The 12778-nt window shown below is 39.3% G+C and overlaps 1 protein-coding gene across 2 annotated transcripts in view; it reads right to left on the reverse strand.

Moving 5' to 3' along the window:
• The window catches only part of ATL3 (atlastin GTPase 3), a 39544-nt gene continuing 28014 nt past the window's right edge, over positions 1249 to 12778 (reverse strand). The window contains exons 9-13 of one of the 2 annotated variants that reach the window (XM_018043326.1): positions 4845 to 4972; positions 4197 to 4253; positions 3050 to 3121; positions 2240 to 2671; positions 1249 to 1485 (exon numbers count right to left, since the gene is read on the reverse strand). In XM_018043326.1, the coding sequence (XP_017898815.1) occupies positions 1399 to 1485; positions 2240 to 2671; positions 3050 to 3121; positions 4197 to 4253; positions 4845 to 4972 (776 nt within the window). In that variant the 3' untranslated portion in view covers positions 1249 to 1398. The remainder of the gene's footprint in view (positions 1486 to 2239; positions 2672 to 3049; positions 3122 to 4196; positions 4254 to 4844; positions 4973 to 12778) is intronic. The other variant, XM_005699837.3, reaches the window with a different exon arrangement.

A 12778-nucleotide genomic window follows, 5' to 3' on the forward strand; every position in this document is an offset into this window, starting at 1 on the left:
CTCCCTCCCACAACAAAAAAAATTATCTTAAGAATTAAGGCTCATATACCTGAATGCTTATATAAATACTTGCAGGCAAGTTGTATGAAGCTTTAGAATCCACAACAATTCACCATGATAAACAAAGGAAAAGGCAACTGATAGACAAAAATTTTTATCATACAATCAAGGTAAATAAAGAATTTTGATATTTTCTAGATATTATATAGGCATACTTGCGTGGGACTTGGTCCTTACTAAGCCAAAGATATTTTAAAGCTACCAGACTAGTCATGTATAAAGTTAAATAAAGGATGATTCTCTAAATAAAACTGACAGTTTTAGCTTCATTATTAAAAATATCAGACTGTGAGCAGGAGACTACAAATAAACACTGTGGATAAAGACCTGATGTACTGCTAAAGCCACATGAAACAGGACATCAATTAAAGGCAGCATGTTTGGTAAAAATCCTTCCTCTAGCCCTCGATAAAGTTCTGTTCTCATGAATGACAACTGTGTGTGAGTTATGTACAATACACATATGTGTTATAGACCTACAATCAGTGAGTCTGACCAAGGCACAAGTTCAGATGACTTATCAGAGGTCACATGGTTCATTTAAACTCAAGTTTTTTCCTTAAAGTATTAAACTCATTCCTTTTATTATGAGCAGCTCTGGTTTTTCAAGGCATGTTTGCCTCTTTTCTAGAAAGAAGCTATAGGAATGAATGAACAAAAAAACAAAAACAAAAAAAAACCCAGAATATGTTCTAACAAAACTGGCAGCCTGCCAGGAAACAGACCTTAAATTTCAGTGTACGGTAGATTTAAATACAATTTTTCCATATTATGTGGCAAACACAATTCTCTAATATCATAAGATTTAAAAACTGTAATAGCGTCATTTTTAGTCAGTCTTTAGTTTGGAAGCTTTTGCCAAGTTTTGTAAACTTTTTAAAAAGGAATCCTTCTCAAAAGAGTATGGTACAAACAAACCGACAGATCTCAAAATAGCATCTTTCACGTGCGTGTCCTCAATTTCCTCCCGATTAAGTCCTCGAAAGCATGGGTTCAATCTTAAAAGGCACTAAGCGGCACATAAAGGACTTAAAATCGCATTTCCATTGTTCTTTTAGCTTTCTCCCCCATAAAGTGCACAAAGCAGAGAGTAATAAGAAAACAGACACAAGCTTGGATCTACACCAGCGAGGAAAAGAAATGCTTCCAAGAGAAATGGAAGTGTGTTTAAGAATCTGAAACCACAGGAGAGGTCTGTTCATTTATTAGTTCCGTGTTTTGGCTCTTCCCAGATGGTCCCGGGTCTGCGTTCCTAGAGACCTGGGCCTGTGGCCGTGGCAGAAGCCCAGAAATCAGAGGGAGCTAGAAGGGTTCTCGTCCGATCCTCTCATCAGGATGCTACTGAGCTTTTTTATCCGAGGGTGGTCTCCCAGCAGCTGCATCCCTTGCAGCAGCCTGAGTGGAATTACCGATGTGAGAGGTGGCCTGCAAAAGTCCATTTATTCAACACGTCAGTTAATAAAATTACAGCTCAGTGTCAAAAGAGCAAGCCATTACAGACAAACTTTCAAAAATCTCTGTCTACACTGAGACAGAAAGTTAGGGAATGAAAATGCAGGAGTCAGGGAGCCTGTGGCAGCTGCTGATGCCCCAGCAAGTAGGTCAGCTGAACCTTTAGTGGGTGGGCAGAGTGCCAGCCTTCACCACAAGCTTCTAACTTAACTCATCTGTTCCTGCTACTCAGAAAAACAAAGCAGAGTCTCAAATCTGTAAACCTGGAGATCATGCCACTGTCAAGGGCCACAGGTCTGATGAAGCGATTTAAGTGAAAGAGATGCCATCCACTGGCAGATCTCAAAACAGAACATTTCGCTAAATTCATATTTTTCAAAGCTCATGACTTTCAGTGAAGCAAACTAACCTTGGATGTAGGAGATAATCACACAGGAATTATGTCTGATGAACACGTATTGAAAAGTTTCCCGTGAAGAACACAATGTATATTAACTTGGAAAGTTTTCTGCATTAATGAGCAAGTTTTAAGCATGGAAACAAAATATCAGGAATAAACATTAACATCCTAAAGAACAGTAATAAAACATAAGGCCTATCAAAAAAAAAGGCATATTTCTCATGCCTTCTATCACTACTGAACTCTTCCAAATGGAGATATTTTACAATAGAAGCATGGATATCTGTCTGTTATCAACCGTCAGCCTCCTGGGCTGGCACCACTTACCTGCTCTAATACATACGCTGCACCAGAATCAATAGCACCGCCCAGCTCACGATACTGACCAGAGTACCTGATGTACCCCCAGGTGAGAAGCGCTATTAACAGCAGTCCAACCATACAGTTGAACAGCTGGGCCACCACCTCAAGACCAATAAAGCCAGTGAGGCCGGAGGCAATGTACAGAGCCACGATGCCCGTGAAGAGCACTGCGGGGGTTCGGAAGGTGCTGAAGACGTTCTTGCTACTGTTGTGCTTGCAGAAGTTCTCATAGAGTTCCTTGATCTCCTCCTCCAGCTCCTGCTGGTAACGAAGGCTAAAATCCTTCCCACCCATCTTTTTCGTCTTCTTAAAATGGTCCAGAGCAAGCTGTTTGAATTCGCAGTGCTTCTCCTCTAGAATGTCTGGAGACAAATAAGGCTTGTCTCCCCCACAAACCTGACAAGAATAAAGACAGAACGCGGTAAAGAATCCTTCAGAAACAAGTGCCAAATAAAACAAGTGCAAACGCTGAAAAGCTTAGAAAATTTTAAGATACTAGAAACGAACTTTACAACGATGACTAAGATCAATAAAAGTCTGGGTTCAATTCTTCTGAAAAGCACACTTACTAACCAGGGTGATATTGACCAGCGAGAGCAGTGATGCTGTAAGAAAGTCTTGCTTAGAAAGGGTCGTAATTAAAAGGCCCCAATAACCAGGATAACCTGAATGTTGCCTAATCATCATAAGGTGAGCACGATCAAGCATGGACTTCTGAAGTTAAAAATATTGCCCAGGTTAGATATTTCAGAATAAGACTTATGTCCAACGTACCTCTTCCATGTTGTTGTAATAAACATCTTTGGCAGAGGCTGCAGCTGCTAAATTGTTGGCTTCAGCAGTGGCCTTTTAAGAAAGGAAACCACAAATTACAAATTCTGTCTCTTTTCATATTCTTCCACAAATAACCAAACAGACGTTTTGTTTCACTCTCTTCCCCATTCTTCCTTCTTTATGATTTTTCTGTTATTTTTCAGGTTTCCACAAAGTCCAACTGATTAAATAAAATACACCTTTTCTGCCAGATTTTCTGCCAAAAAAAAATTCTCATACATAAGAATCTTTGTCATAAAACTAAACCTCTGAAAATATTTCCTCTGCTTCTATTTTGTATGTTAAGAAATAGATGTAACTCAGAAGAGAAAAAATTTATCTTTACAATACCAATCTCACACGCTAACTCCCTGTGTGAAAACGTTTGTCTACTAAAGAAATAAACATTTGGCAATAAACCACCTTATCTTCAGCACGTGTAAGTCAGAAATCGTATGTATTCACAAAATGATATCTTGAAAACATCAAAATGTTGATAATAAAACTTGCTGAAAATGAAAAACCTGATTAGTAAATAGATGAGTCAGGACACGTTTTACGAAAATAGACAACAGGCAACAGGACAACGATTTGTCTAACGGAATGGGCCATGTTTAACCTGCATACAGCACTTTTTGGGGGAAGCTGTTCTGTTCTAACTCCACCACCATGAATACAGACAAGAACATCTGAAGGCAGTCACACTGCTGAGAACATGCTAAACGTGAACAGACCTCAGCATAATGAAAAAGAGGGACCTTCCCTGGTGGCTCAGCGGTGAAGAATCTGTCTGCCAACGCGGGGGACACAGGTTCGATCCCTGGTCCAGGAAGATTCTACACACCACGAGGCAACTAGGCCTGTGTGCTGCAACCACCGAGCCCATGCTCTAGCGCCCGTGAGCCAGAACTACTGAACTAACTCGCGTGCCCCAGGGCCCAGGCCCTGCAACGAGAGAAGGCACTGCACTAAGCCCCGTCACTGCAACGAAGAGCGGGCCCCGCTCCAGAAAGCCCTCGCGCAGCAGGACCCAGCAGAGCCAAAAAGAAATAAAAGTTTTTTAAAAAAAGAAAAGGGGAAATACCAGGACTGTCAAAGAACTGCTTACCTGAAGCATGGATTTGGGGTGAGGCAGATCTTCTCCTTGGTAAATTTTAATATATGCCTTAGAATATAAACATAAAAACAATTATGAAAAACGCCATTCGTCATATTTAACTGCAGCTTACTTTTCAGAAAGAGTGACCATACAGTTGCATTTTCCTAAAGACCTAGATCCACACCCAGGAATTAGCAAAAACACAGCACACCTTTGAGTGCATGTTAGCATTTTTTTAGTTAACTAAAAATGTTCTCAAAGCAGCACACGCCTACCAAGGCTGTGGCTCCCGCCAGACTCCCCATGCACGCTGGCCTCACCACTGCCTGTGGGCAGTGACCGTCCGCCGTGAGGTACCCGTGTCACATCTAGGTGCCGTCTCGCACTCACAGCGACTTCCTAACCTCCTCTCCACACCATCTTCCGTGAGGAACAGTCTTCCTTTAGCCACAGAAACCACTCCTCTAAGAGAGTGCAGAGAACATCCATTTGGTGCCTAGACCAATACTGCCACCCAGTGGCCCACTCCTGGAAGGACAATGGAGTCTGAAAAGGCTTTGCCTTCCAACTTCCCCCAAGCTTTAAAACACCTAGTTCATAACCTGTATCAGTTTCACCAAAAGTCAAATATTTTAATGATGAAAACCCCATATTTACCTTAAAATACTCCAGCAGTCCCCGACAGGTGACTTTTGAGCCATTGATCTCCTTTTCCATTAAGTTGGCTGGGTTTAATACATGCAGTATCAGTGTCTGTAACTGTTCTTTGAATTCACTGGCAATGTCTGTCCGCAGGACCAAGAAAAAGGAAACAATAAGCCAAACAGATTTATTCAGCCAAGGGGAGCATAAAGCGCAATCTTCCGTCCATCTGATTGTTCTAACATCTCTAGCTGAAAGGGAGGGGCAGGGGTCCCAGACTGTGAGCCTGGCCCTTTCTGGCAATGACCAGACTGCTGAGGGTCTCTGTTCTCATGTGCCTGTGCGGACTCCTTCCCTTCTGCAGTATTAAGTCCTCTCTAGTCCATAAAGAATATGCAGAATATGGCTACCCTGGTTTTCACTCTGAGAGATTCACGTCTACTCCCTACATGTCCAAGAAATTTTACTTTTTATTTTACGGAACTTCTCTGGCAGTTCAGTGGTAAGGACTTCGCCTTCCAATCAGGAGGTGGGGGTTCAATCCCTGGTCGGGGAACTAAGATCCCACATGCTTTGTGGCCAAAAAGCCGAAACATAAAACAGAAGTAGTGTTGTAACAAATTCAATAAAGACTTCAAAATGCTCCACATTAAAAAAAAAAATCTTAAAAAAAAAAGAATTTCATTAACACATCTTCAGGAAAATCCTTATCAACCCTTCAGGTTCTCCCAGGCCAGGCTTTTGCCACACCCTCATTCTCCCCCTTAAATAAACTGCTATTTATCCATTTGCTTTACTTTTGTTCATTTTTTTAACGTTAAAGGAAGTAGAAGCACCTGAGTCTCATGATATTTATTTTCTATTCTCTCCTCAGAGAGGTTCTCTGGGCCACCCCAAAGGGAAAAGACTACTATTTCAGCAAACATGACAGCTTCTTTCCAGCTTCTGTACTACAGAGCTCCCACAGAAGGTTCGGGAAGCTATTAAACAGAGCTCTTTCCTCAAAGTGAGAACTAGCTGGCCCAAGTATGAAAATGCAAGGAATCTGATTTATATGATCCAGCATCTTTGTAATTCAGGTTACTGAATTCACCTAATTCAAACTATCAGCCAAAAATAAAGCAGACAGTAGCCCACATACAAGTAGGAACTCCTAACACTGCATAACCCAAGTTTACAAAATGGAGAGTCTTATGTATTCATTTAACAGATTTTCGCCACCTTTTTGCGGCAGGCATTGTTGTACGAGTTGGGGATAGAGCACTGAATAAAACAAAAGTGGTTTACTAAATTTTTTCCAGCTACAAGGATCACCATAAAAATCTCCGCAGAAAAAAACTTCAGGTTATTTTATCTCTAAAGATTATAGGGTCTTCTAAGAGGAATTACTAGGTATGTGAGAAAAATATAAATTTCTGGAAAATATTCAAAACTATTTAAAAAATAACAACCATCCATAAAATCCACCATCAATCAAAATTCACATTTAAAATACTCTCCCCTCCCTTTTTAAGGCTCTTATATATTGCTAAACTGCTTTTGTAGAAGACTGTACCAACTTATATTCCTATCACCAACATATGAGAAGGCTTGTTCATTACTATGAATGCACGATATTTTTATTGTTTTCAAAACCTTTACTGACTTGATTGGCGAAAAATCGTATCTTGCAGCTTCTGCTTCTGACAGTACTAAACATCAGAGAATCGGAAGGGATCTTCTTCCTAACAAAATCCTGCGAAAGATATATTCTACTCCATTGTAGACTTGGAAGTCTACAAAGAGAGTCTACAAAGTCTAAAAAGAGAGCTGCAAGGGGCTGAGTAGGTGGGGAGTGAGCTGAAACCAGAGTACTGAGCTAAGTACATGTGAAGCTGTGGCTCATTTGAGGCCATTCACTATAATGGGGTAACAAACTTTGTGCAAAAATAATTCCTGAATTAAGTTGGATCCTGAAACGGGACTCCAATGGTCCTGGGCTGGTAAGCCCCTGGCTCCCTGAAGAAGCAAACACATATCAAATCTCCTCTGGAGGAAAAAAAAAAATCTGAATAATATAACAAAGAACAGCACAGAGAGATCGGAAGAAAACTAAGATATGGAAGACAGAATATAAGGTTCACAACTTAGAACAGACATACAGAATCTTGACATTGCAGAGAAAGAACACCCAATCGAAAACTAGACAAGAACTTCAGAGGAAAGGAAACGTGAATGGAAATAAATACATGAAAAGATATTCAACTCCATTAGTAATCAGAGAAATGCAATTTAAGATCACAATGAGATACTATCCTATAATCACTAATTTAACAAAACTAAGATGGCTGTTAACATCAAGTGTTGCCAAGGATATGGATCAATGGGAATTTTTATTCACCGATGAAGGGAGTGTAAACTGGAATAAGAACTTTGGAAAACAATTCGGCATTACCTAAGGTGAAGATATATGTATTTCAATTATCCATCGATCCCGCTTTTAAGCACATAACCTGGGAAAGTCCCATATATCCACATCCACAAGAATGTTCATAGCAGTGCTATTCATAATAGCAAAAAAAACTGGAGAAGCCCAAGCTTCCACTGAGAATAAATTGTTACATTCACAGCAGGCTCTGTTATCCTACAATGAAACTGAATGAATTACAATTACATGCAATAATACAGACAGCCTTAAAAATTAAGCACACACGGACGGTGACGACAACCCTATATGCAAGACAGCAGAGACACAGATGTGAAGAGCAGACTTTTGGACTCTGTGGGAGAAGATGAGGGTGGGATGATGTGAGAGGACAGCACTGAAACATGTATATTACCGTATGTAAAACAGATGACCAGTGCCAAGTTCGATGCATGAAGCAGGGCACTCAAAGTTGGTGCTCTGGGACAACCCAGAGGGATGGGGTGGGGAGGGAGGTGGGAAGGGGGTTCAGGATGGGGCGACACATGTACACCCGTGGTTGATTCATGCTGGTGTACGGCAAAAACCACAACAACATTGAATTAGCCTCCAATTAAAATAGATATATTAATTTAAAAGAAAACAAAATAAAAAATAAAGCTCACAGTGATAACGCAAATTGGCCACATACTATATTTTTATGAAGTTCAAAAAAAAAATTGAAGAAACTTAGCAAAAGACTGTTAAGTGAATCAAACACAAGGGCCTCCCTGGTGGCTCAGCTGGTAAAGAACCTGCCTTCAGTGCGGGAGACCTGGGCTTGATCCCTGGGTGGGGAAGATCCCCTGGAGAAGGGAGCAGCTACGCACTCCACTATTTCAGCCTGGAGAATTCCATGGTTAGAGGGACAGGTGGACTATAGTCCATGGGGTCGGACCCAAAGAGTCAGACACGACTGAGCGACTTTCACTTCACACACAAGTAATAACTTTTTACATTTAAGGACAAGACAGCATAAGCAAAATTTAGAATAGTAGTTATTTCTGCGGAGAGGCAAGCAGAAGGAAAGAAGCATACAAATATAGAAAACAGCACTGATAATGTTCCTGATAAGAGACTGGAAAACTACAGCCCTTGGGCCAAATATGACAGCTAACTATATTTATAAATAAAGTTTTATTGAAATATAACCATGTACATTTATTAATACAATTGTCTATGGCTGCTTTCTTGCTACAAAGTAGATCTAAGTAACTGTATGGCCCACAAAGTCTAAAATAATTTAGTTTAGTCCATTACAGAAAGCGTGCCAATTCTAGTTCCAGATATTCATAGTAAGTTGGGTAGTGGGTTGATGATATTCATTACATTTCATAACTTACATATACGCATTATGTGTATTCTTTCTTATATGTAATACTGATGCATTCTTTTGGATATCAAATAGCATATTTAAAAATTTAACGGTAGATCATTCTTTTAATTTGCTTTTATTTATTTTATTACTTGTTAGGCCAAACTCTCTCCCATATTTGTTCATCAGCTGATTACCTTTTCAGTGAACTTTTAGGGCCTTTATCTTAGATACTCTTCAGCAAGTAAATAAATATATTATTCTTTATGTATACTATGATAACTGAAATTTTTCTCCATTTTGTTTGCCTTTTTATAAACATGCATAAGATTATTTATTCAAAACTATAGCACTTTTTCTTGATAATTTCTTTTATTCCTTCTAATTTTAAAGAGTCCTTCCCCAATTCCAGAGGTCAAATAAAATTAATTTTTCCCCATGCTTTCAATTTTATCAGAGTTTACTTATGGCTCATAAATTGAAATCTGCATAAGATTTTTTTTTCTAAATAGTAACATATACTTCTAATCACTGATTTCTGCACCATCTTAAATAATCAATCATAAGATCTCTTGACATCAAAAAATATTTGTTTTTTAATGAGATACCTAAATAAACAGATACCGATCTCCATCTAAATACCCTTAATTTCATAGTCCTCTCAGGATGGAACCAAAATATGGCCCTATATCAACTTTAAAAAGGGGTTGATCCCTATATTTAACATTTGATAAAGGTGACATTTCAACCAGTGAGGACGAGCTGGACTCTTCGACAGTGTTGAGACGCACAGGTAGTCATTCAGAAAATAAGCTGGATTCCAACTGGATCATTGGAAAAGACCCTGACCCTGGGAAAGATTGATGGCGGAGGAGAAGGGGACGACAGAGGAGGAGATGGTTGGATGGCATCACCGACTCGATGGACATGAGTTTGAGCAAGCTCTGGAGGTTGGTGATGGACAGAGAAGCCTGGCGTGCTGCCGTCCATGGAATCACAAAGAGTCGGACACGACTGAGTGACTGAACAGAACTGAACTGTAACGGATCATAAATTATAATGTGAAAAAATGGGACCCCAAAATTTCAAGAAAAAGTGGGACAAATTCTTTAAAACCCTGAAGTGAAAAACAAATAAGCATATTAATAATATGCTATCCTATGCACATTTATATTTGCTTTGCATATACTAAAGAAACTCGGGAAGCCTACAAAAAAGAGACTTTTCACTGAATACATTTTAATCCTTTGTGGGATTTAAAACATGTGACTGCATTATCCACTCGGAAAAACTTTTTTTAAAGGTTTCAATGGTCATCACACTGAAAGACTGAGAGCTTCAGAAATATTTCACACAAGAAACAGCAGGATCTATAGACACCACAAATGGTATTGTCCATGGTTTTACCCAGATTTAACAGACCCTCAGCAATTAATGTTTCTACGAAGGCTGCACCAAAATATGAGTTTCAGACTTAAGAGCAGACAAGAACTACTGTCGCATGACTTCCACAATTCCAACATCTCATGGCGTCCAAGAAGATTGTTCCCTGCAAGGTCTTCTGTTTAATTTCTAGCTAAATATCTCAGTAGTTACTGTATTACGTCTCTCTGCTCTAGTGAAAAAGGAAGACAGTGTTCTTTATGGTGATGACAGTCATCCTGTGTCTGTTGAAAAGGAGTCTCAAAAATGAGCTAATCTCCTAGCTAACTACTGTAGGAAGCAGCAGCTTAGCACTGATTATACCATAACTAAGACTGTGTCTGGCAAGCGTTCACCTCTGAATAAATGGTTATTCTTTTAAAAAATAAAGTAAGACCAGTAAAACAATCCCTGAAGTAATTAGGGGAACATTTGCAGAAACAGCCTCAGAAGGCAGTTCTTAATAAATTCAAATGTTCTACAAAAACTACATGAAGGTCTTTCCTGGATTACCCCTAAACATTCTCAGGCTAATGTCTTATCCAGGTTATACACAGCAGAGCTGCAGGATCTCAACCAAGTCAATGTTCAAGTATATGCTTGAGAAAATACAATGTCTAGGTAATTTTTTTAACTCAGAGAAATGTTATCGACTCTACTTAAAGGTCCCCCACAACGAAGTTTATGTGGTTCTCAGCCAAGCACTTACTTGCCAAATATTCACAACTCTCACACTACTTGCAATGTAACATCCTCAATTTGCTCTTCACTCAAAACCCTTCAATATCTTGTTTTAAAGGTTCCCTAAAATTACAAATACCCACATACATATACCTTTGCAGAGCTAACAAGAATTCATCAACAACCCTCCTAATGACTACAGTTTCCTCAACAGACACACAACGGCAAACTAGTAACATTTTTAAAGTGAAATAAAAAAAGGAAATTTTTATTTCTCAAAACCTTCCTTTTTAAAAAACAACCTCATAAATATTCAGTTTTAAATCATTAGGATCATACAATATATGCTACTCTGCACTTTCCACATTTAACAACATATCATGAACATCTTTCTATGTAAATACAGATGGATCCATCTATCTATTTTTTCCTTTTAAATGATTTATTTTCAGCCCTTTGTGAGATGTACCGTAATTGAATCAATTCCTCAGAAATATATATTTGGTTTGCTTCCAATAATTCACTGTTATAATAATGCAACAGGGGTACTATTCTTGTCCACATATTTTTATCTACTTATATATGCATAATTCCTTAGGAAATTCCTAGGAAAATTTCCTAAAAGTGAAATACTGGATCAAAAGTTGTGAACATCTACAATGCTGCTACTGTGGTACAGACTATACAAATTTGTACCAACACATCTGCACTTTCTTGATTATTGTAGGCAACACATATTTTCATGAATTATGCCTTGACCATCTGTATTTCTTCCTTTGGGACTTGCCTTTCCATGTAGTAAAAGAGGATTTTAACCCTAAAAATGTGTTTTATCGTTTTATCACACATAGTGAATAATTATAAGACTAAAGGTTGCTTATATAGAATTTGTTCCCTATTTTATAATATGAAGCTTAGCACCCTTAATGTTTAGTGACAAACCCTTCATACCTGTAAATCTGTGTACTCTGGAGTGTCCCCCACGAAAATGCATGTCTATCTGGAATCTCAGAATGTGATCTTATTTAAAAATAGAGGCTTTACAGACATGATAAGTTGAGATCATACTGGATGAAAGTGGGACCTAAATTCAAAGAGCAGTGTCCTTGCAAGAAGAGAGAACATGGAGAAGGTGGCCATGTGACCACAGAGGCAGAGAGCAGAGTGATGAAACTAAAGCCAAGTGGTTCCAAGGACTGCCAGCGACCACCAAGAGAAGGACAGGACAGATTCCCCTCAAGAGCCTCCAGGAGGAGCCTAGCCTGACAACACCCTGATTTTGGAATTCTGCTCTCCTGAACTATTAGCGGATGAATTTCTTTAAGAAACCTAGTTTATGGCATTTTTTTTACAGCAGTTCCTAGGAAACTAACATAAAATACATACCCAAGGGTGATAGAAAATTTCAAAAGTCAAGGTTACAGAACTGTAAAAGGCTCTTCCTGTTCCCTAGAATAACATGATGAAAATTAATTTTAAAACAGAATATTCTGAAATATTTAGATGTTGAATAATATGGAGGAATGTCATGTTTGTATATTATGTATATTACTTGTAAGGAGATCCAACCTGTCCACCCTAAAGGAGACCAGTCCTGGGTGTTCACTGGAAGGACTGATGCTGAGGCTGAAACTCCAATACTCTGGCCACCTCGTGCGAAGAGTTGACTCACTGGAAAAGACCCTGATGCTGGGAGGGATTGGGGCAGGAGGAGAAGGGGACGACAGAGGATGAGATGGCTGGACGGCATCACCAACTCGATGCACATGAGTCTGAGTGAACTCCGGGAGTTGGTGATGGACAGGGAGGCCTGGCGTGCTGCGATTCATGGGGTTGCAAAGAGTTGGACACAGCTGAGCAACTGAACTGAACTGAACTGATGCCCAATAACCTGAAACAACCCTAAAGCAAGACAAAAGGTATGAGGAGTCACTTCCACCCATCCTCTCTTAACCATCTTCAGTTAAGATTCCACTGGATAGCTTCCCTACCAGTGATGAATATACCAGAGCTCAGATTTGGTAAATGCATGTCTAATAATGGAGGGTTAAAATCCTAAAGAACACCTCACCTACAAACTCAACTTTC

This window comes from Capra hircus, chromosome 29 (genome assembly GCF_001704415.2).
Source record: "Capra hircus breed San Clemente chromosome 29, ASM170441v1, whole genome shotgun sequence".
Taxonomy (NCBI): Eukaryota; Metazoa; Chordata; class Mammalia; order Artiodactyla; family Bovidae; genus Capra; species Capra hircus.